This window comes from Stegodyphus dumicola, chromosome 2 (assembly GCF_044657685.1).
Source record: "Stegodyphus dumicola isolate Sdum_Otavi_A_Nest chromosome 2, ASM4465768v1".
Lineage (NCBI taxonomy): Eukaryota > Metazoa > Arthropoda > Arachnida > Araneae > Eresidae > Stegodyphus > Stegodyphus dumicola.
Window position 1 is genome coordinate 92554227 of NC_140769.1, and position 22110 is coordinate 92576336.

The following is a 22110-nucleotide window of genomic DNA, read 5'->3' on the forward strand; positions in this document are numbered from 1 at the left end:
AGAGACAGGTTTGAAGTACACGAGCACACAAAAAATATTTAAAAATAGCCTACGGCTGTTTCCATACAAAATCCAAAGTCATCAGGCCATACCCATGAAAGCTGTACAACAAAGGGTTGATTTTGCGAATCAGATTCTAACAATGATTGACAACAAGAGATTTATTGTGAGCTGCATCTGGTTCACAGATGAGGCACATTTTCATTTGAATGGAATCGTTAATAAACAAAATTGGAGATTTTGGGGTACCGAAAATCCTCATTTGTGTGAAGGAAAAGCACTGCATTCACCTAAAGTTAATGGCATGGGCTGCGGTATGCGCCAGAGGCATTATGGGTCCCTTTTTCGTACAAGAAACGATAACTACTGGAACAATTTGTCAGCACTCAACTAGCGTTGGAGGATCGACCAGGTATTGACTGGTTCCTGCAATATGGGGCTCGACCACATCGAAAAAATAGTTTTTCACTTTCTTAATGAATACTTTGGGAATAGAATAATTGCATTAGATTATCCTCAATTTACTGACACAGGAATAGCTTGGCCTCCATATTCTCCTGATCTGAGTCCTTGTGACTTCTTTTTGTGGGGCGCATTGAAAGACGCTGTCTATCGAAACAATCCTGCTACTCTAGATGAGCTTGAATCGTTGATTGGTGTTGCATGTGATTTCTGTCGAGACATTGCAAGACGTGATGTCAAATTTCATTGTTCGTTTACGCCACCTCATTGTTTTGAATGGTGAACATTTTGAAAAAAATGTATTTTTATTGCAAAGGCTGCTTCACTTAATTTTTTTAACAAATTTTTTTTACTCCTTTCAGAGAAAGAGTCTTCAGAGCAGAGCGCCATCTGTAAATGATTTTCGTAACTAAATTTTCTAAACTTTTGTACACCATTTTTACAGTTTTGCTGATAAATGTACAGTTTACCGCATAATTCTATCGATTTTTGTTGTAGAGATATTTAATTTTGAAATCAGGGCTTAATTGCTGATCACCCTGTACTTACTTTAGATATTAAAAATTATATTAGATATTATACTTAAAAATCATTCAGATTACAAATTTATACACATTTAAACTAACATCAGAATGGAATTTTATTAATAAAAAATGATAATTTCCATATCAGCTTAAAGCTCACAATTTTTTTTCACAGTTTTTAGATTATTTAATAAAGGATGGGTTATATATCTTAGTTACGAAAACTTACTTCAAGAACAGAGCCTCTACTGCTTGTAATAGCTAATGCTATAGAAAGGAAAGATGTGCCTATAAGGTCTCCAAAAATAGCATACATAAAATAATTGCCAAGCACTGAATCAAGGCAGTTATCATTCTTTAACCAAATTATAGCTGAAGCAGCGACCAACCTGTTAAAATAAAAAAAGTTACTTTCAATTACTGCAAATTTTCTATTAAGTTAACAATTTTCATTCAAAAATTTTAATTACATAGATGTACACAATTTAAAATTTTGAACAAAATAACTCAGACTGCTCTTTATTATTCATTATACTAAAAGAAGACCTCAATAGCATATACCATTTTTATATTAATACATATATATATGCAAGATAAAATTATGTAAAGCAAACTTCTAATTTATATTGCAGATGGCTGAATTTGTAGAATTTAGGAGTGGCATTGGGCAGTAGAATTTACGGGTGATGAAATTTTTAGAATTTACGGAGGTACCAGGCAGCACAGCAGAATTTAAGGAAGGGTTGTATTAATGGATGACTTTGAGGAAAATTGGTTCATATTCATAATAAACACAGGAAAAAACAAAAGAATTCTACACTCAGCCTATTTTTTGGCATATTCAGTATGGAACATATAAAAAAAGAGAATTGTATGATAAATAACAGTGAAAAATGTCTGTCTCCCCTGTGGGTTAGGAACATTTTTATGTCAGTATAAGAACACAACTGTTAAAAGTTATTTAATATTTTTAATGTTTCATAATACAAAAGTGGTTCATTTCAGAAGGTTTATATTTTTACATATTTAGTTTTATTATTTTTAATTCTTGATATTTTTATTAAGCTTCTGAAACCTGAAAGATTACCTAAAATATCAAAAATGTTTCTCATTGATCAACAATAAAAATTTACTTAGCTAGCTTTGAATATACTGCCCTCCAAAAGTAAGGGAACAGCATGTTTTTCACAGCTCACCATTACAAATAAACCAGTAACGTTTAAATTCACAGTTCATATGCATGACAGTAACGAAGTTTAAGAAAATGTATGCAAAAACAATAGCTACCACTTTTATTTTATAGAAATGAATACTTACACAGGAAGGAGTTGGAGAAAAAAAAAATGCAAAAATTGCAATTTTTGTTCACGAGTGTTGAAATTTAGTTGTTATTACAGTTTCGTGGAGAATATCCAGAAGAGTCTATCAATGTTCAGGAGAAGTTGTTTGCCCGATTCATTGAGGTGGCGGGCAATTGGATAGATGGAAATGGGGATGTCAAAAGCTGATGCTGCTAGATGTCTCAATGTCTCTCATAGTGCGGTTTGATTATGGAATCAGTTTGAATCCAAAGATTCTGTGTCTAGAGGACATGCTCCAGGCAGATCTAGAGTTACAGCATCTGCACAAGACTGTTTACTTAGCTCTTTCGGAATAAAGGAGGATTAACATTACTGTGACTCAGATCATGGCAGATCATTTAGTGGTAACAGGAACAAGAATCTCAGTTACTGCAGTGAGCAGACACCTGCACAATACAGGTCTGTATGCAAGGCGACCATTTTTTTGTGTCCCATTGACCCGAGGATACAGAAGTGCCTGTTTATGTAGGGCAAAAAAATATGTCTTCTGGACCAGTCAACAATGGGCATTTGTTCTCTTTCCAGATGAGTCCAGGTTCACATTGGAGAGTGATTCATGTCATCAGCTGATCTGGAGGGAACAATGCACTAGATACAACGAATCCCACATTGTGGAAAGACACAGTTACTAAGGTGGTGGAATAATGGTTTGGGCTGGCATGGAGGAACTTTTATTGGTGTGAGATATCGAGAAGAGATCCTTTATCAATATGTCCACTCATATGCCACTGCTATTGTTCCTGGATTTCTTCTGATGGACAACAATGCATGACAGCACCGAGCTCGAGTAACTAAAGAATATCTTGAGGGTCAGGGTTTGGAGTGGATGGAACAGCCAACTCAATCCAACCCCTGAACTGAATCCGATACAGCATTTTTGGGACTACCTTGGGAGACAGGTTGCTGCTTTAAGTCCTCCTCCAAAGCTGTTAGATGAGCTTTGAACAAGAATTACTCCATGTCTGGTCGTTGCTTCCCATTTCACTGACCGACAACTTAATTGACAGCATAGAACGCTGCTACCACCAATGTATTGCAGCTAGGGGTGGCCATATTCCTTTTTAGAACCCATTTTTGTAATGTTACCGCCCCATTTTTCCTAAAAATATCTATGATATATTGTTTCTCCAAGACTGGATTTCTCTGCCAAGGGTGCAATTTTTTTGTTGTAATTCATGTTTGTCTTGTAAAGAAACCTTCTATGCCGCATTCATTAGAGAACTATTTAGTGAACATGTCCTGTAAATTTCCTGTTTATATGTTGCTTCATTCTCAAATTGAACACAAAAATGGAATCAAATAAATAAAAATTCTTCTACAAAACACACTCTGTTCTATCTCACATACGCTTGACAGTCTTTGAATGTTTCCAATTTCAGATATGCCACAGAAAATCTACTGTTGAACTTAACATTTTATGCACAGCTGAGGCTTATAACAGAATAATTAGTTATATATTTGAATGGGTAGTCTATATTTTAGGGTACCCTTGCCAAGTTTTATTTTATTATCACTAAATTGTTGTTTCATCTATGCTGACCCGAGTATTTTATGATAAATGTTTTGGAAACCCTATTATGACATGATTGGTTGTAATGCATGACTACGGTGATTTTGATTGTTGGGAAACTATTTCTTAGGGCTTATTTCTGCATTGGATGATGGTTATTTTGTGCTGTACACCATAAAATGGCTGCTGGTGGTAAGATTAACCTTAAGTTTCCGTACGATTCGGAATGAATGGAAAATAAAACTTTGACTGACTGGTGAGTAAACGAAGATTTAAAGGGATTCGTTCCCCTCTTAATAAATTATGCAGTCACATTTTTAACATTCCGTCGGGCGCGTCTTGAATCTTGTGGCATTGGGCCCGCTGTATCTGTCAGATACATCTCTGTTTTACGTGTTTTCTCGTGATCTGTAAAGTCAAAAGTCGTTAATTCAGACACCCATAATCCGGAATGATCTATAATCCACACCTCAAAGCTAAAATCTTTCTGCGCATGCGCCATGTTGACACATGCTCATAGGCGTTTTACACGTGCGCGCAAGACATTTACGACTACGCATATGCATCTGAGCAAGCGCAGAATACGTTTTCGCGTGCGCGTTTAATGTATAACGGACGGTATAAGCTAAAATTATCTAATTATCTATTTCAGTTAATGTTGATGATTGTGTTGTTCCTTAATCTTCGAATTGGATCCGGCTTATTATTTTTTTCAGACTGTAAGAGCAATTTTATAACAGTAAGCTTGAACTTTCGATTATGTCAAATAGAATTTCCGATGCTGGAGCTCCCAAAGAATCTAGAAAACGAAAGTATGTTTCGATGTCCATCAAACAAAAAACGAATTGCTACAAAAAATGGATAAAGGTATATCCTATGTTTATCTAACCGTTCCGAAATCTGTTTATCAATTTCATGCTGCTCTGCGCGGGGTGGAGGGCGTCGCAGCGCGTAATGAACTGGAAGTTAATCTGTCAGCACTGTCGTTATCTTCAGGGCAGATGTTTTTATTTTATTCAGGTTATAATTCCTTACTAAATGTAGTATTTAATCTCGATGTACTCCGTCTTTGATATGATTTAAATCAAATTCCTCGTCATTATAAATATCACGAATACAAATCAAATAGTTTTCTGGTTGCAATTTTCTAATTTCGGCTATGCGTAAGGTATGCTTTACGCATGCGCACGTTGAAAGAAATGTTTAATAAAGTAAACAAATAAATATTAAGCTTCTTTCTTTGTAAATTTTGATACCCTTTAGATCATAATTGCTCATTATTTTATAAATTACGGTTTCATATTTTTAATTTTATAATTTCTGCATGCCATCTTACCAGATTTAAACTGATGATCTATAATCCGGAAAAATCGATAATCCGGAATCGCCGAAGTCCCGACGAGTCGGGATTAAAGACTTTTGACTGTATTACTTTAAATCTTCTATTTTTATTCTTTTTAGATCCAGGCTTTTACACCCAGACCTTTCTTTCTTTATTTTTTTTTTAAATTTATTATTTACAGTCACTATTACACAGGTTAAAATGCCGTTTAAAAACACACACAATGAAACATGTTAATAAAGTTGAAAAAAAAATTTTAATATGGCAGTTGTTCACAAATAATTAATATCACATAAAAATACATAATATAAAATGACAAAATAAATCAGTTATACTTTAATTCGATTCTAAATTTAAGTTTGGTTTTCATTTGAACATTTCTGACACATCATTACTGCCTGTTCCAAACAAAAGTATTTAGCACATCTTATTGGGTCAATCTACTTTTCTTATCTGTTCGACATGTAGAGCACCTTTTGCATTTATTTTGGTTACTGGGAACCTTTGCTTTTTTTCCGTCTTCAGTAGTTGGTCTGTAGGTTTGAAGTTTCATTTGCAAATCCTTCGATAAATTGGGTTTACTCATGCGCCTAACAACTTCTTCATTGACTAATTCTTTCACCAGTATTTTCAAATACTCTCTCCTGTTCTGAACAGTATTCTGGCTTCCCAAAAATACAACTAGTCTATTTATAGTTGAAATATTTAGCATCGAATAAAATACTATCATAGGCCATTTCCTTATATTGCGAGCGCAATTATAAGTTCCACACATCTTATCCAGAGCATCAACACCGCATTTTGTAGCATTATAAAATGTGATTATATCTGGTTTTTTTTCATCTCCAATGTCTGACTCTATAGCATCATCAAAGTGCATACTTGATACAAGCAAAACATTTTTGCCTTTTTTTTGGTACGTATAAAACTAACGTGCAGTTTTTAGAAAAAACAAATTAGCTTGAATGTACTTCTTTTCTTTAGATTTCGCAAAACAGGGATGTATTTCTTTTTTATTCTTTCTTATTGTTCCAACGTAATAAAGTTTTTTTTTATCTTTTAGGGCTTTTACAACATCAGTAGAGGTATCTGCGGTGATATTGCCACCGCTGTTGAAAATTTGTTCAGATAATTGCAGAACATCTAATGGGGAATTACTGACACTTAATGGGCCTTCGGGCTGGCATATATTTCTATTTTTAATGTATAAATCATTTTAGCATCAACTGCTAAAAAAATTTAAATGCTATATTTATTTGGTTTTGATGGAATGTACTGGCGAAAAGGGCATTTTCCTCTAAAACCTTCTAACTTCTCATCTATCGTAACATTTTGTCCCAAGCAATAATTACGCTTACATTTTCCCACAAATTTCTCAAAAATTTCTCTTTTAGGTGCTAATTTATCTGTTTTCCTTCTCTCGTTCCTCGTCTCTTTATCATCAAATCTACAGCATCTTAGAAGCAATGTAAATCGCTTCAGACTCATTACCCTTCTAAACATCTCAATACCCATTCCATCAGTAGACCACAGTTCTTCCAAAATTTGTCGATTACTTCACAAAACGCCAGCTAATAAAAGTAAACCTATAAATGCTTTTATTTCAATGATATCTGTTAGTCTTGCATTTCTTTTTCTACTAAATAGATCAGAAATTGTAGAAATGTATTTGTTAGTGTATTTCACAATTATTTCCAATATTTCATCATAAAAAAAAAAAAAAAAGTTGAAAGAGTCATATATAGTTTTTATACCTTTCGCATTTCTGATTACTCCAGGTAATTTTGTAATAATATTCTGCGATCTAACTTTGACATTTTTTCTTCTGGGCGATTTCACACATTTAGTGCTTTTGTCTTTTCCTACATAAAAATCACCATTGTTAGCATCACCATCAAGTTCTGAGTCATTATAATCACTTTCAATACTTTTAGAATCCACTTCAAATGTTTCTAAAATATCCACTTCTTCATCATCACTTTCATCAAATTCTTCAGCATTTAATTCCTTATTTCCATCACTAAACAGAATATTATGGACTAGTTCAAGGTCTTTTTGATTATTCAAATCTAAAAAGCGTATAGCACTCATCATGGGAAAAATAAATAAAAAAATCTATAAGAAATCTCGATACTTCCATAAAGGCTTCAGGAGACAAAACGTTATCGGGCGCGTGCATCTGACAGATACATATTTTCAAATAAGCTTAAAATCAGGAAATACTCCTACACTGAACTCGTCGTTACTGCATTCCAAATGAAGGGTTGGCCAGATGGACAGATACTGGTAAGGTGAAGGTCGTGAGAACAAGTTTAAGGGGACAAAAACAGAGATTTTGACATGCCTGTATCTGTCAGATCAACGCCCCGATGGAGTGTTAAGGATTCGGAAACCGGAGCTACTATGGAACGTATGTGGGGTGTAATAAAATGGTATTTTCGAAAGCAATGCCTCTGGCAGTATGGAGGATATTTTTGATTTTTACTTTTGTGAATTTATGTGGCAACAACAGTATAAAAATTCTAGTTTAGATAATTTTAAACAGTTTTTGGATGCTTTTAAATATCTAATTCTATGTGCTACACATCGAAAACACAGAAATTTCTGAATAAGGTAGGTCGATATTTCCTTTCTGTACTGTACAGATTAGATAACATACATTTCCATTTTTATCTCATTTCCTTACTTTATTTTGATTTAAAATGCAGTTTATTGAGATTATAATTTTTTTATGTTTTAATTATGCTTTATTGCATTATATTTTGGATGCTATTTTACTTGGGAGAGCATTGCATGTAAACAAGAATGGTGCCAAAGAATCACCAAGGGGTACCCCGAAATATATTTTTCCCATTTAAAGTTCAACAGAATTCATTCAAGTAAATTTCTTGTAAAGGAGAATTCCTTTACAAGAAAATCTGTAAAATTTATTCAGTTATTACTTTAGTTTACAGTACATATTACATTGACTGAAAATATAACACCACAATTTTCATTGTAAGAGTAGAGCTATAAATATAAATTACATTGAAAAATGAATAAAAATTTGAAGCTCTAATTGAAATTTGCTAGTATAACAAGTATTTTCAAACCATGAAATAATCCAAATAGCTAGTCCTTTCACTTATACTTGGTATTTTTCCTTCAGTCATAAATAATTAAATATATAAAAATCTAACATAACTACAGTTAGTGATAATTTACAAGAAAATCAGTATAATTTATTCAATTATATAAACTAAAACTTTACAGTTTCATATAAACTAAAAGCATAATAATTCAATCAAGTTACTTATTTTTATTAGTCATTTTATACTAAATAACAGACTAGGGAAAAAAGAGCTTCCTCAGTTATCAGATGATCAAACTTATGTTATTCTTTATTCACAAATGGTTAAGATATTTTTATAAAGAAACTAACAGTTTGAAAACAGGGGTGATGTAGCACAAGTATTTAGTTCGTATTAATTGACCTGTACCTTGGCCATATTAGTCTCATACTAATATGATTGCTTACACACAAAGTCAAGTTTATCTGTTTTTTTAATTTGGTTTTCTAGTAAGAAAGGCAATAAGACAATGTTAAGCTAACATTAATTAATTAAAAAAAAAGATTCTTCTATCTACGAGCTAAACTTTTTGGATGAATTTGTTTTTGCATTGTTTTAAAGGAGGAAAAAAATGAGAACAGTGGTTTCTGTAACTTATTATTATAATTCATGCCCCCCCCCTGTTAGTGTATGGCCGATGTGCAGTCTTTAGCCGAGGTATGAATTCTTGGTATGACCGTTTATAAGTGTATGTGGCACAAGGGAAGAGGAAATACTCCTACACTGAACCTATACTGTGTCCCTCAGACTGCTTTTCCAACTCCGGCTGCTCTCCTTCAAAACTGGGGTGGAATTGCATAATTAGTGTTGGAGGACTATGATGGTATGACCCAGTGGTGAAATTCTACTGTCCCACCGACTTCTACCTGTACCTGGCATGGAAAAACTTAAAAAATATTTTTAAGTCAAAGGTTCTCGCAATAGGCTAGCAGTAGGGAAGGAGAGAAAAGAGACCTTCAGACCTCAAACTTGCTATGAACGAATTAATGGACAATGTTCACCATAGAAATAGAGAGTTTATTTACGCAATTGCAACAAAGTCTTGAGGGTTATCTATCTAAGGGAAAGGATGTTTTTGTGGAGGACTTTCTAAGCAAAACTGGCTTGTATACATCGGAAAAACAATGATATAAACATGGGGAAACCACGAAAACGCTCATGCAGCCAGCCCGTTCGTGAGATTCGAACCTCGGACCGAACTGCCAATGTTCAATGATTTTACAGCTCTGCAGCTGGTGGGCTCATCATAGAAATGAATTACAGAAGAAGAAGTCATGTTAGAGTATATCATGGTTGCCAGTATTGAAATATGAAATATCAGGAGGCTATCGCATGAAAACTGGCAGATTTGCAGAAAGTGTTTATGCTCTGTGGCAATGCCATTTCAAAAGAACTTGATTTAAATTCACTTTAAAATGCACAATTCAGATTTTTTTTAACTATTCGTAATGTGTCTGACATAAAATAGATTAATATTTAATTCAATATTCTAAATTTTATGTTCTTTGGCTAATGTTATTTAGTAATTTTCTTGCATTTTTATACTGAGAAAAACCCAAGCAGGAACAAAAAGCGTTTATTTAGCAAAGTACTTTTAAATACCATGGAAATACAATGAATAAATTTTGTAATTACTATTTTGTGGATAAATTTAGTAATACCTATACCATATATTGATGAAAAACGAAACTAATTTTGGTTGATCTTTGGATTATGGTAACTTGCTACAGCAACCCTCTATTTTTTTTTCCGCTGCCATTTTGTCTCACGAAGTAAAGACATGTTTCGTTTCTTTTTATTTACTAAACACTTTTTCCAACAATCTACTAGCCGAATTACACTTATGCTAGAAATTTTATCTAACAAAACTGCTTAATCATGACAAATATTCACTGCAAAATTGGGAAAAAGTGCACAATAGCAAACTCCTTGCACGTTTTTCAGAATAACACATACACATAAACCATGTACACGTCGACTTATTTTTACTTAAAAAAAATCCCAGAATTGCACAAAAATGGCATTGCGCACACTCTTCACTATATCCATGTACACTGCTTTTTTCTCATAAATTAGAAAAATTTCATGAAAATACATGACAATTTTCTGAATCTTTAAACCCGGTAAAAAGAACATATATGAAATTACCTGATCGCGAAAAAGTATATACCCTTTCCAAATATGAACATTCCCACGTATAAAATAAATAAAATATCCAAAAACTTTTACCTCTAAATTATTTATTATATTATAAACGTCACCAACGAATTCATACCGCAAACATTACATAGTGTCAAATATTTAAATTATTTCCATGCACGTTTACTTCAACTTAAACGTATACCAAATTCCTACAAACATAAAATTCACAAAATAACCATCATTTAATTAAAATATCACTAAACCATGTACACGTCGACTTATTTTTACTTAAAAAAAATCCCAGAATTGCACAAAAATGGCATTGTGCACACTCTTCACTATATCCATGTACACTGCTTTCTTCTCATAAATTAGAAAAATTTCACGAAAATGCATGACAATTTTCTGAATCCTTAAACCCGGTAAAAAGAACATATATGAAATTACCTGATCGCGAAAAAGTATATACCCTTTCCAAATATGAACATTCCCACGTATAAAATAAATAAAATATCGAAAAACTTTTACCTCTAAATTATCTATTATATTATAAACGACACCAACGAATTCATACAGCAAACATTACAAATACTCAGTGTAAAATATTTAAATTATTTCCATGCACGTTTACTTCAACTTAAACGTATATCAAATTCCTACAAACATAAAATTCACAAAATAACTATCATTTAATTAAAATATCACTAAACCATGTACACATCGACTTATTTTTACTTAAAAAAAATATCCCAGAATTGCACAAAAATGGCATTGCACACACTCTTCACTATATCCATGTACACTGCTTTTTTCTCATAAATTAGAAACATTTCACGAAAATGCATGACAATTTTCTGAATCTTTAAACCCGGTAAAAAGAACATATATGAAATTACCTGATCGCAAAAAAGTATATACCCTTTCCAAATATGAACACTTCCACGTATAAAATAAATAAAATATCCAAAAACTTTTATCTCTACATTATCTATTATATTACAAACGTCACCAACTAATTCATACCGCAAACATTACAAATGGTTACAAATACTTAGTGTCAAATATTTAAATTATTTCCATGCACGTTTACTTCCACTCTAATGTATACCAAATTCTACAAACATATAATTCACAAAATAACTATCATTTAATTAAAATATAATTAAATTCAAAAACACTACTTAAAATATAAATAAGCACACACATTAAATTAATAAAAATTAGCTTACAATCCTATTTACTTTAAACTAAATCATTGCTAATAACAATTTTCCAATAATACCAAATTACTTTACTTCCACCTTACATTTAGAACAATGCATAAAACTAATATCCTCAAATAATTAAAAATACTAACTTACCTGGTCTTCTTCAGAATCTTGCTTACATGGTGGATACACTTTTATTATTGATTCAATAAAATTATTGAATGATTTTTTCTGCGAATGTTTCCTCCACACTTCCTCCACTAAATAAAAAGCAAAATTCTCTTTATCACAATACCTCGGAATGGCGCTTTTTATAGCACTCCACGTGCCCTCTATTGTGTTGGTATGTGCACCTGTTTCCGGATCTTTAAAATAATATTAGACAGCGCCATACAATCCAAAAATTATTCAACACTACTTCACACAACACACAATGAAGCTTAATACAAAATAATATACTGCCACAGATATTTTTCCAAATTCCCTCCCCCCCCCTTTTCTGATTAAAGAACTGTAGTTCGTCCATTAACCTTTTAACTGTCATGCCCGAGATTATCTCGGGCACAGCACTGGTGTTCGAAAATGTCACGCCTGAGTATTTCTCGGGGTAATTTTTTTTTTTTTTTTTGAGTGCATCGTATTGTCATACCCGAATATATATCGGGAGATGTTTATTTTGGCTACATTTGGTTTTTCCAATAAAAAAATTTGACAATTTGTGTACCCAAATCATCAAAATAACTTGACAGTTAAAGGGTTAATATCACATGATCTCTCATTTCCCTTACACAAAATAATGCATAATCGGAACTGAGTACTGCTCACATTATTACCAAAGTCTTAGGTAGTAACCTTTATCGCCTCTAAAATGTCGCCAAACTACCAGTTACCATATTCCAAAGATCAGCCAAAATTTCAAATATTAACTGATTTAATATTCGTTCAATCTTCATAAAAAGTTCAAAAATGTTCACACAGTTAAGATAATTTAGGTCAAATAAAATTTAATAAGAAAAATTGTGCTGAAATCATTAGAGTTCAGAGAATAGAATTTGCCTAACTTAAATTTTACTAGTTCAATAAATTTCATTTTACTTATGAGAAACATTTTCATTATTAGTTTCTTTTAATAAAGGCTCAAAAATTAAGGAACCAGAACATTCAATGATCTATTGGGCAAACAGGAGAAATTGTTAAAAACTGGGAGTTAGCAAATACGAAGTATGCTAATAACAAACAATATACGGTACTTTTCCATTTTGCAGGCGCAGGCGATAAAGTCTCCAAAAATGGTACAACTGATGCCAAAAGGAATATCCTCGCTGGTGGTATCCTCGCCAAAAGGAATATCTTTTATGCCTCATTTTCAAAACAAGTTGCAGCCATTTCTTATCAGACTGATTGTTGCTTTCAGTACTAGCATATAGTTGCATAAAATTTTTACCAGATAGTTCAATTTTATGCCCTAAGGCCATTCGCGGTAATTAAGTCAATTAGAATGCAATCACATTGCTCACCCGAAAGCAAAAATACAGAAAAGGCAAATTAAAGGGTTAAATTCATCAATTCTAGTGAGAATGCACTAGTGAAGTAAAACACTGCAGTTTTACATAATTTCTGAGTAAGCTATTTGTATGAATTAAAATGATTCTTGTATTTAAACTTCTATTCCATATTAAGATTTAACTTGAAATTAATGTAGATAATTACTGAGAGAATTAAATTTTTGTAGAGTAGTTTACGTGAGATGAGATCACTTGGGGTTACGTAATATGAACTGGCGAATCAGCATACTGTACCATGAAAGCATAGTAAATTCTTAAATTAAAGTCTTTTTACAAATTTATTGCCTTTATTGTCTTTTTACAAAATTTTAAATGATACTAAAATTTTTATGCCTTCAAAATAAAAAATTCTTAAAATTAACATTTGTTAAAATTTTTTAAGTGTATACTGTAGGTTGTCACCAATAAAGTCTGCTTGGCGAAACGGAAGAGTACCAAATATACAGCTGGAGAAGAGATTTTTGAGTTAATATTCATCCTCACAGTGTATATTCATCCTCACTTCTGCAGTAAATATTAAATAAAAGAAACATGGATATTATCAGAAACATACAAAAATCAGAAAACTGAAAAACTGCAGTTTTTCAAGGAAAATGCATCTAAAGATTTAACACTGCAAAAAACTGTTATGACTTTGGTATAATAATTTTGGATACATAATAGCATGGTGATCAGCAGAGGCTGCAATATAGCCAGAATCCTCAGAATTGATATTATTATATAAGTAGTTTGATATTATATAAGCATGCATATAACCTCATCATGAACGAGGTTGACTTGCAACCTGACTGTTTTACTCTTCAAGGTTCATAGGTGAAGAGGGGATACAAGATGTTTAAATTCCATTAATCTGGGTGCTATTACCAAAACTGGGATGGAGCTGGATTGGTTCCAACTGTCATAGCAAAGTAATTACAGTCAAAAGTCTTTAATCCGGACTCGTCGGGACTTCGGTGATTCCGGATTATGGGTTTTTCCGGATTACAGATCATCAATTTAAATCTGGTAAGATGGCATGCAGAAATTATAAAATTAAAAATATGAAACCGTAATTTATGAAATAAAGAGCAATTATGATCTAAAGAGTATCAAAATTTATAAAAAAAAAGCTTAATATTTATTTGTTTACTTTATTAAACATTTCTTTCAACGTGCGCATGCGTAAAGCATACATAACGCATAGTCGAAATTAGAAAATTGCAACCAAAAAACTATTTGATGTGTATTTGTGATATTTATAATGACAAATTATAATTAGAATAATTAAATCATATCAAAGACGGAGTGAATCGAGATGAAATATTACATTTAGTAAGGAATTATAAGCCAAATAAAATAAAAACATCTGCCCTGAAGATAAGGATAGTGCTGACAGATCAACTTCCCGTTCATTGCGTGCCACAACGCTTCCCCCCACCCCCGCAGAGCAGTGTGAAATTGAAAAACAGATTTTGGAATGGTTATTAAAACAAAGGATATGCCTTTATCCATTTTTTGCAGCAATTCCACTTTTCATTTGATGGACTTTGAAACATGCTTTCGCTTTGTAGATCCTTTGGCAGCTCCAGAATCAGAAATTCTTTTTGACATAATCGAAAGTTCAAGCTTACTTTTATAAAATTGCTCTAACAGTGTGCAAAAAATAATAAGCCGTATCCAATTCAAAGATTAAGGAACAACGCAATCTGCAACATTAACTGAAATAGATAATTAGATAATTTTAGCTTAGCTTATACCGTCCATTATACATTAAACGCATATGCGCATGCGTAAAGGTATTATGTGCATGCGTAAATGCATATGCGCAAATGCGTTTATGCATGCGCATAAAGTTTGTAGCTTTGAGGTCCGGATTATAGATCATTCTGGATTATGGACGTCCGGATTAACGACATTTGACTCTATAATAATATCACTCTGATTGTCTCACAGTTCATACAAATAAAAAAATCCTGTGAATATCATGAGACTTCCCATATGGTTAAAGACAGAATTCAATACAAGAAACATCAGCAAAGATAACAACTATTCTGTTAAATAAATCTTAATGAGTATGCAGATGCATTTTAGTATGTAAAAAAAAAAAAAAAAAAAAAAAACACTTATGTAATTTGATGAAGACAGCAAAAGACTGTGAGTTCATGTCTTGGGTAGAGTACAAGTAAAATGTTTTACCAACAAATCAACTTGCATCACAATTAAAAGTTTTTTTCATTAATTTGTTGAACTATTATGCAATATTGCTCAACAATTTCATATTCTTTTTTATTACAAAAATATGTAAATTTTTTTTTTATGCTTAATCTCAAAACAAAACAACAAACTGAAATTAAGAAACTTTTTCAACTTATATCTAGGAACTGCAGTTTCCTTTCCTCATTTTAATGTCACTGTTAGAAAATTTGCATTACCTTGTTCTAACATCTAATGATAAAACAAAAGAAGAATAAAAGGAAATCAAAACGTATTACTTTAGGGCAAAGTAAAAAACAATATGTAAATATTCTTTGATAAAATAATAAGGAAAAAAATACATCTGAATCAATATCCTATACCAAATTTAAACATATTTTTTTAGTTTGCATTAGGGTTTGTTTCATTCCATTGCTGCGCTCTGTAAATATACATGAAATGCTTCTGACTTGAATAATTTTGCTGACTTACAATAATTTGATAACTCTCCTTTTTTTTTCACTTATAGAAATGAGATGAAGCTTTATAACCTAAAATTTTTTTCTCAGGTACAAGGCTTTATTACAGATTAAAACCCAAGAACCATGAAATGGGAGCATATAATGGGAGCATATAACAGATGAATATCAAAGATACTTTACTCTAAAGTTTACGTAAAATCTAATACAGTCACAGATTAGAAAAATTGAAAAGTTAAGGGAAAAAGGCACAGTTAAAAAAAAGTACTTTTAATGGTATTACCATACTACACGTAGAACTGCCTCCATAGAACATGGAATTACCAGATCATCACAAGCAACAAGCCATTTCCGATTCAAAAATATTAATGCAGGCATATTTTGGCACCAATAACTGAAAAAAAATATTTTGAAAGTTGAGGACAATGAAATTCAAGTACATTATTATTTCTGTATAATGAATTTTAATTATAGCATTGATGCAGGACACACACACAGATATATATATATATAGAGAGAGAAAGATACATACACATATACAGGACAAATAATATCAGTAGACCAATAATGCTTATATGAACGAAACTGTACAGAAGCTATTCTCTAGATAGATATATAAGACAAAATAGCCTTATAATAACTCATTCATGATATAACAAAATGCAATGGCTGCTTTAAGAATGATTGGTGACCTCAAAATTAACTATTCTAGATTTTGTGTTCTTCTCCCTAAATTCATCTGGTCTCCCAAATTCAAGATCTTTCCATGTTACATAACACTGTTTGAAAAAGGTAACTAAAACTAAAATTAACCAATCACAGCTTCAAGTACTTTCTGCATCTTCTAGCTTTCTTTGCAAAACAGCTATGTCATTCCTTTTCCTAGCTTCTACCCCACAAACAACTCTGTGCCTCTTATGCTATTTTGTAAAAATTATACAGAATCCATCGTACTTTTAAAATCCATGTATATAGAAATTATTGTGTTCTCACAATGATTAAAAAATATCTTGTCTGCAAAAGGATGATTTTTGATATATATGAAAATAAAGATTGGTGATTTGTTGAAATCCAGTTTTGTTATCCTCATCTGTATTAACCATCAGACATGACGGATATCAAAAGCTGCTAAAAATGCCAGTGGTAACTATGCACTTATACTACATATAAGATATATACACATATATAGGACAAATAATATCTGTAGCCCAGTAATGCTTATATGAATGAAACTGTAGAGAAGCTTTTCTCTATAGAGATATATAAGTTGAAATCAGCCTTATAATAACCGATTCATGATAATTTATCAGGCAGAATAAAAAACATGTGTTGTCAAAAAATATCAGATTTTTAATGAAAGTTTCACACCACCACAAATATCGTCCATTAAAACAGATGGCGTGTTTAATCATATTTTCTCAAACAATTTTTGGCATTTGAAAGAAAGTAACTTTAGAACTGTGTTGTGAAATTTGTAAAAAAATATTGTTATTATTAAGTACAAGGTGTCTGAAATGGAACTATCATGCTACCACATTAGAACCATCATTTACTTCCAGTTCTGTTGCAAAAAGTCAGTTATGTATATAGCTTTAGGTACTAATGTTGTATCATACAACTCTGTGAAGGTTTGGTATCGAAATTCAAAGACTGTGACATTCAAGAAGCAGAGCGCTCTGGCTGGCCTACTGGTGTTGATGAGGCCCACCTATGAGAACTTGTGGAAGAAGATCAATATGCAACCACTCGAGAGCTTGCTATGGAGTTAGACGTAAGTGCAATGGCAACTAGTCGCACTATGCACCTCATAAACCTGATGTACAAGTTCAATTTCTAGGTGCCGCACGACATGACTCAAGCAGATAAGGACAGACAAGTTCAGGCCTGAACTAAGCTGCTCATTACTTGTGATGAAAAGTAGATTTACTTCAACAACACAGGTTGAAAAGAGAGTTGGTCTGTGCCTGTTGAGCCCATTGGCAGTGTTGCAAAGTAACAAGTGGAAGGCAAAAACCTTGACAGTTAGGTGCACAGCAAGATGCTACTCTGTGTTGATGCTGCTATCAAGGAAAAATATCAAACTGAGCTCAAGCACGAAAAGGTAATGTTCCATTAAGATAATGCAAGACCACATGTGTCTGCATTCACCAGCTGGATTCTGTACAGACTCGAACTGGATCTTTCGCCACACTCACCATATAGCCCAGACATCACTTCTTGGGACTTCTACTTCTTTTCACACCTGCAGCTACATCTTGCTGGTGCTATCTTCTATTCTGCATAGGACATTCGGAATGAGGTTGATGTTCTTTTGTATTCATGGCAACCAAGTTTCTGGGCCAAAAGCTTTGAAAAACTACCAAAACGTTGGCAGAAAATCATAGATTTGGGTAGTGATTACTACCCACACTAAAGGTCTTGCTTTCATGTTCCTTTTTTTTTTCCCCCCCTAACCTTATTAAGAATGCGTTTTGGCAGAAAATTTTCATTACAACCAGATACATGGAAATCAAAATTTTAATCTTCAAATACAACATGTATTGAATATGTATAAAAAACTGGAGTAAAATGGTCAAAATAGAAAAATTTTTAAAAATTGCAAGATAAGAGAAAAAATCCCAAAATTTATGAAATAAGATGTTGATGGCTCTAAGATTTCTTTTTCTCAGTTGAATACAACTGCATAGTAATCAATGAAATTCAAAAATTTTTACACTTAAAATGATAAGTCATGTTTTAATACTTTTACTTAAGTTTTCATTTAACTATCAAATGCTTACAGTTTTTGAGGGATTATTCATTCATTCTAGATAATTTGTTATTTTTTTAAGGGGGGGAATAGTCTCTCTTTATTTAATTTGTTATGACATAAAAGGTATAAAGATACAGCAAAGAACTAATTAATTTTCTTACTAAAATTTTATTTTTTCAATGGAATTAATCATATTTAAACTATCAATTAATACTGAGGCGCTTGCAATATGAAGAAATCTAAATATACTCAAACAACTAGCCTATATTTGACGGTGCCCTCACCAAGTTGTTGTTTCATTTATGGGAAGCTAAACAAAGGGTGCCCGTTGGATATCATCAAGTTGTTATTTTCTTTATGGTAACCTGAGTAGTTGAATGTTATGAAAACCCTATTATGACATAATTGGTTGCGTGAATTTGACTGACGGGAAAAGATTTGTAAGGGCTTGTTTGTGTGTTGGATGTTGGTTAGGAAGTTGCTTATTTTGTGGTTTACACTATAAAACAACTGAATGTATGTTAAGATTCATTTGAAATTTCTATAGGATTTGGAATGTAGGGGGGAGCATTAATTGACTGGTGTGTAATGAAGGTTTACTTAGTAGCGATTATAAGTGTCCTGTTTGCACAAAGGAAATGCGCATGGTCAAAAGTAAAGATCGTTCAGATAGCTTTGAATAAGTTTGTCGCAAGAAAGGTTCAAATGGTCACCATATAAAGCATTCCGTTAGAAAGGGAACATGGTTTGAGGAAAGTTTTTGGATGCTGTTTAGGAATTTTGTGTGCCACAGACTGAAGACAGAGAAATTTCTAAATAAGGTAGGTGGCTATTTCCTTTGTGTAGTGAGTGCGTAGTGATTTTTTATGTTATATCATTGTTTGATTTTAAACACAGTTTATTGAGGTTATATATTTTTCGTGCGCAATGCTGAGTTTGTGCAATTCTGTGATGTTTTTTAAGTGAAAATAGGTCGATGTGTACATGGATACCAAGTTTGTGCATTTCTTTGACTTGTTAGTTTGGCTTTGTTTAGCGACAATTTTTGGCCCGAAAATCGCTGCTAAACAAAGCTAAAATAACAAATCAAAGAATTGTATAAACTCCGTGTCCATGTACCGCCAAAAATCGCCAAGTTCATAAAGGGTGCACCATCAAATATAGTTTTACCACTCAAACATACATGTGGTATGCACATGCTTGCATTGGCTTTTTGTCACATGAACACTAAAAGAATGCCCCAAACAACCAGTTCTGTCGAATGCTAAAACCAAGAGATTAATCAGATAATTAATCAGATTATGCGAAAGTACCAAACTTATTTTAAAACAGGTTTAATATTGCAAGGGGGAAGAATTAGGATTAAAACACCAATTTATAAGTTTATTATCGTATTTGATGGCATATAAGACGCACTTTTTTTCCTAAATTTGGTCTCAAAAAAGTTATCTGCGTCTTATACGTGAAGGTAATTGCATTCAATAATTGTTTATTTGGCTTTTACGAAATGTGAGAACTAAAAGAAACCACACTATTGAAACTTTTTTTCCTTGTGTGTGGCCGTCTAAATAGGGGTGCGTCTTATATGCTGTCAAATACGGTAATTACAAGTTTTACTTGTTTAATTTATATTATTAAATAATATTGTTGAATTAAAAATAGCACAAAAAATTTCTTTTAATATCATTAATATTTTGAATTAATTTTATAACATTTTGCAGAGTATTTGATTAAAATATTACAGTTTTTCTATCTACTTGATGACAGAAAGTAAAACTTGTATTGAAAATTAAAAATAAGCCTTTAAAAGAAGCTAAATCAATTAAATGAAAACAGTTTGAATCCTTTTATTTAAGATTTTATTTTAGACAAAAAAGCCATAGTAATAATTTGCTTTAGATTATAATAATAATAACACCAATGTTAATTAAAACTTATTAAATAATAGATTAAATGTTTATAAAATTTATTTTATCTTCCTTTAAAAACTAGTCAAAAAATTTAGATTATAATAATCTTACAAAAATGAAACCTTCTTCTTCAAGAAGAAAAAATAATCTGACACAAATTTTACTTCTTCAAGAAGTGGTACAGACAACAAATCGTTTTACATAATTTTAAACTTGGAATGTTCTTCTACTTTTATTATTCAAGGTCTATTATTGACTAACATCTTAAATTTCTTATAAAGCAATGTAATAAAAATTTTATTTTTCATACTCTTCATATGTTTCATTAATTCAGTTAGAAGATCAGTTAAAAACAACCTAAAATAAACAAGTAATAAGACTAATGATTAATAATATATCAGGCATACTAAAAAATGCGAAATATTTACTTACCACACTTTCTGGGTGTCTTATGATTTTTCTGTTACGTACGTATACCAGTATACATTGCCGAAGAATCAAACTATTTCATGCACATCTAAGCTGAATTATGTTGGATATCTCATTGAAATACATACAGTCATCCTTCCTTAAGGAAAAACGTGCATTTTCTGGAGAATCTAAAACAGAAGTACATATAAATGAACTGAATCATCTGAGATGTCTTAAGAAAAGTTTCTTTCACAAACTCTTTTTTCACATATGCAAATACGGATTTCCTTTTGAAGAAATATTTCTTAGTCTATTAAAATATTTCTAAAATTTTAAACATGAAAAATTCTTACTACATATAACAAATATTTTTTAGTTGATGTTAATAAAACGTTAGTTATATTAACACTTATATTCATAATTAAAAACTGCTGTTAATGATTCAAAAAAAGTCGGAGTTATGGATTTACAGGTCGATCTCATTTCACGGTACCCATTAAAAAGCATAAATATATCCATAATAAAACATGATTCTACATGCTGAAACATATCATTTCTACTACTTAACCAATTTAGAATTATAACCTCGTATTATAAAAAAATTAAGAGAGAAGCGTACAAAAGAACGAGACTCCAAGGGAAGATACTTGATGCCCAAATTAAATAGCGTCTCTCACAGCCGAAGATGAACCGCATAATGACACAACAGTTCAATTGCTTTACAGAAAGCAACATGGAAAATCACGTAAACAACCGGTTAACTAGGAGTTGCCAGAAACAGACAGACAAAGTAGACAGATGTCTTTTGTTGCACCCGCTAAGTCTTTCTGCACCGATGGGCGAAAAATCAAGCATAGATGCGAAGGAAAGGTATATAGAAAGGGGGGAAATTTCGTATTTCAGAGGAGAGTAAAAAGGAACTTCGCATATTTTATACGAGTTCGAAAGGCCAGGAAGAAAAGATGGGACAAAATAAAGTAAAAAATAAATGGCCCAAAAGTAATGAAGAGGAAAAAAAAATTATATTTATAATTTAAAAAAAAGGGCTTATAGAAACAAAAAGGAAAGGAAGTAAGAGAATTTTGTTAAAAAAAAACACAATTGTGTCCATGAGTGTAGTCAAAACAAGTTGTTATCATTTACATTAAATAGAGTCTTTCAG

At 32.0% G+C, this 22110-nt stretch overlaps 1 protein-coding gene across 2 annotated transcripts in view; it reads right to left on the bottom strand.

Moving 5' to 3' along the window:
• Window positions 1-21724, bottom strand: part of LOC118199900 (diacylglycerol lipase-alpha-like) — a 62816-nt gene extending 41092 nt beyond the window's left edge. For both annotated transcript variants that reach the window (XM_035371767.2, XM_035371766.2), the window contains exons 1-4: window positions 21568-21724; window positions 20970-21136; window positions 16159-16269; window positions 1216-1375 (exon numbers count right to left, since the gene is read on the bottom strand). In XM_035371767.2, coding sequence (XP_035227658.1) covers window positions 1216-1375; window positions 16159-16253 — 255 coding nt within the window. In that variant the 5' untranslated portion in view covers window positions 16254-16269; window positions 20970-21136; window positions 21568-21724. The remainder of the gene's footprint in view (window positions 1-1215; window positions 1376-16158; window positions 16270-20969; window positions 21137-21567) is intronic.
• Window positions 21725-22110: the final 386 nt, after the last annotated feature.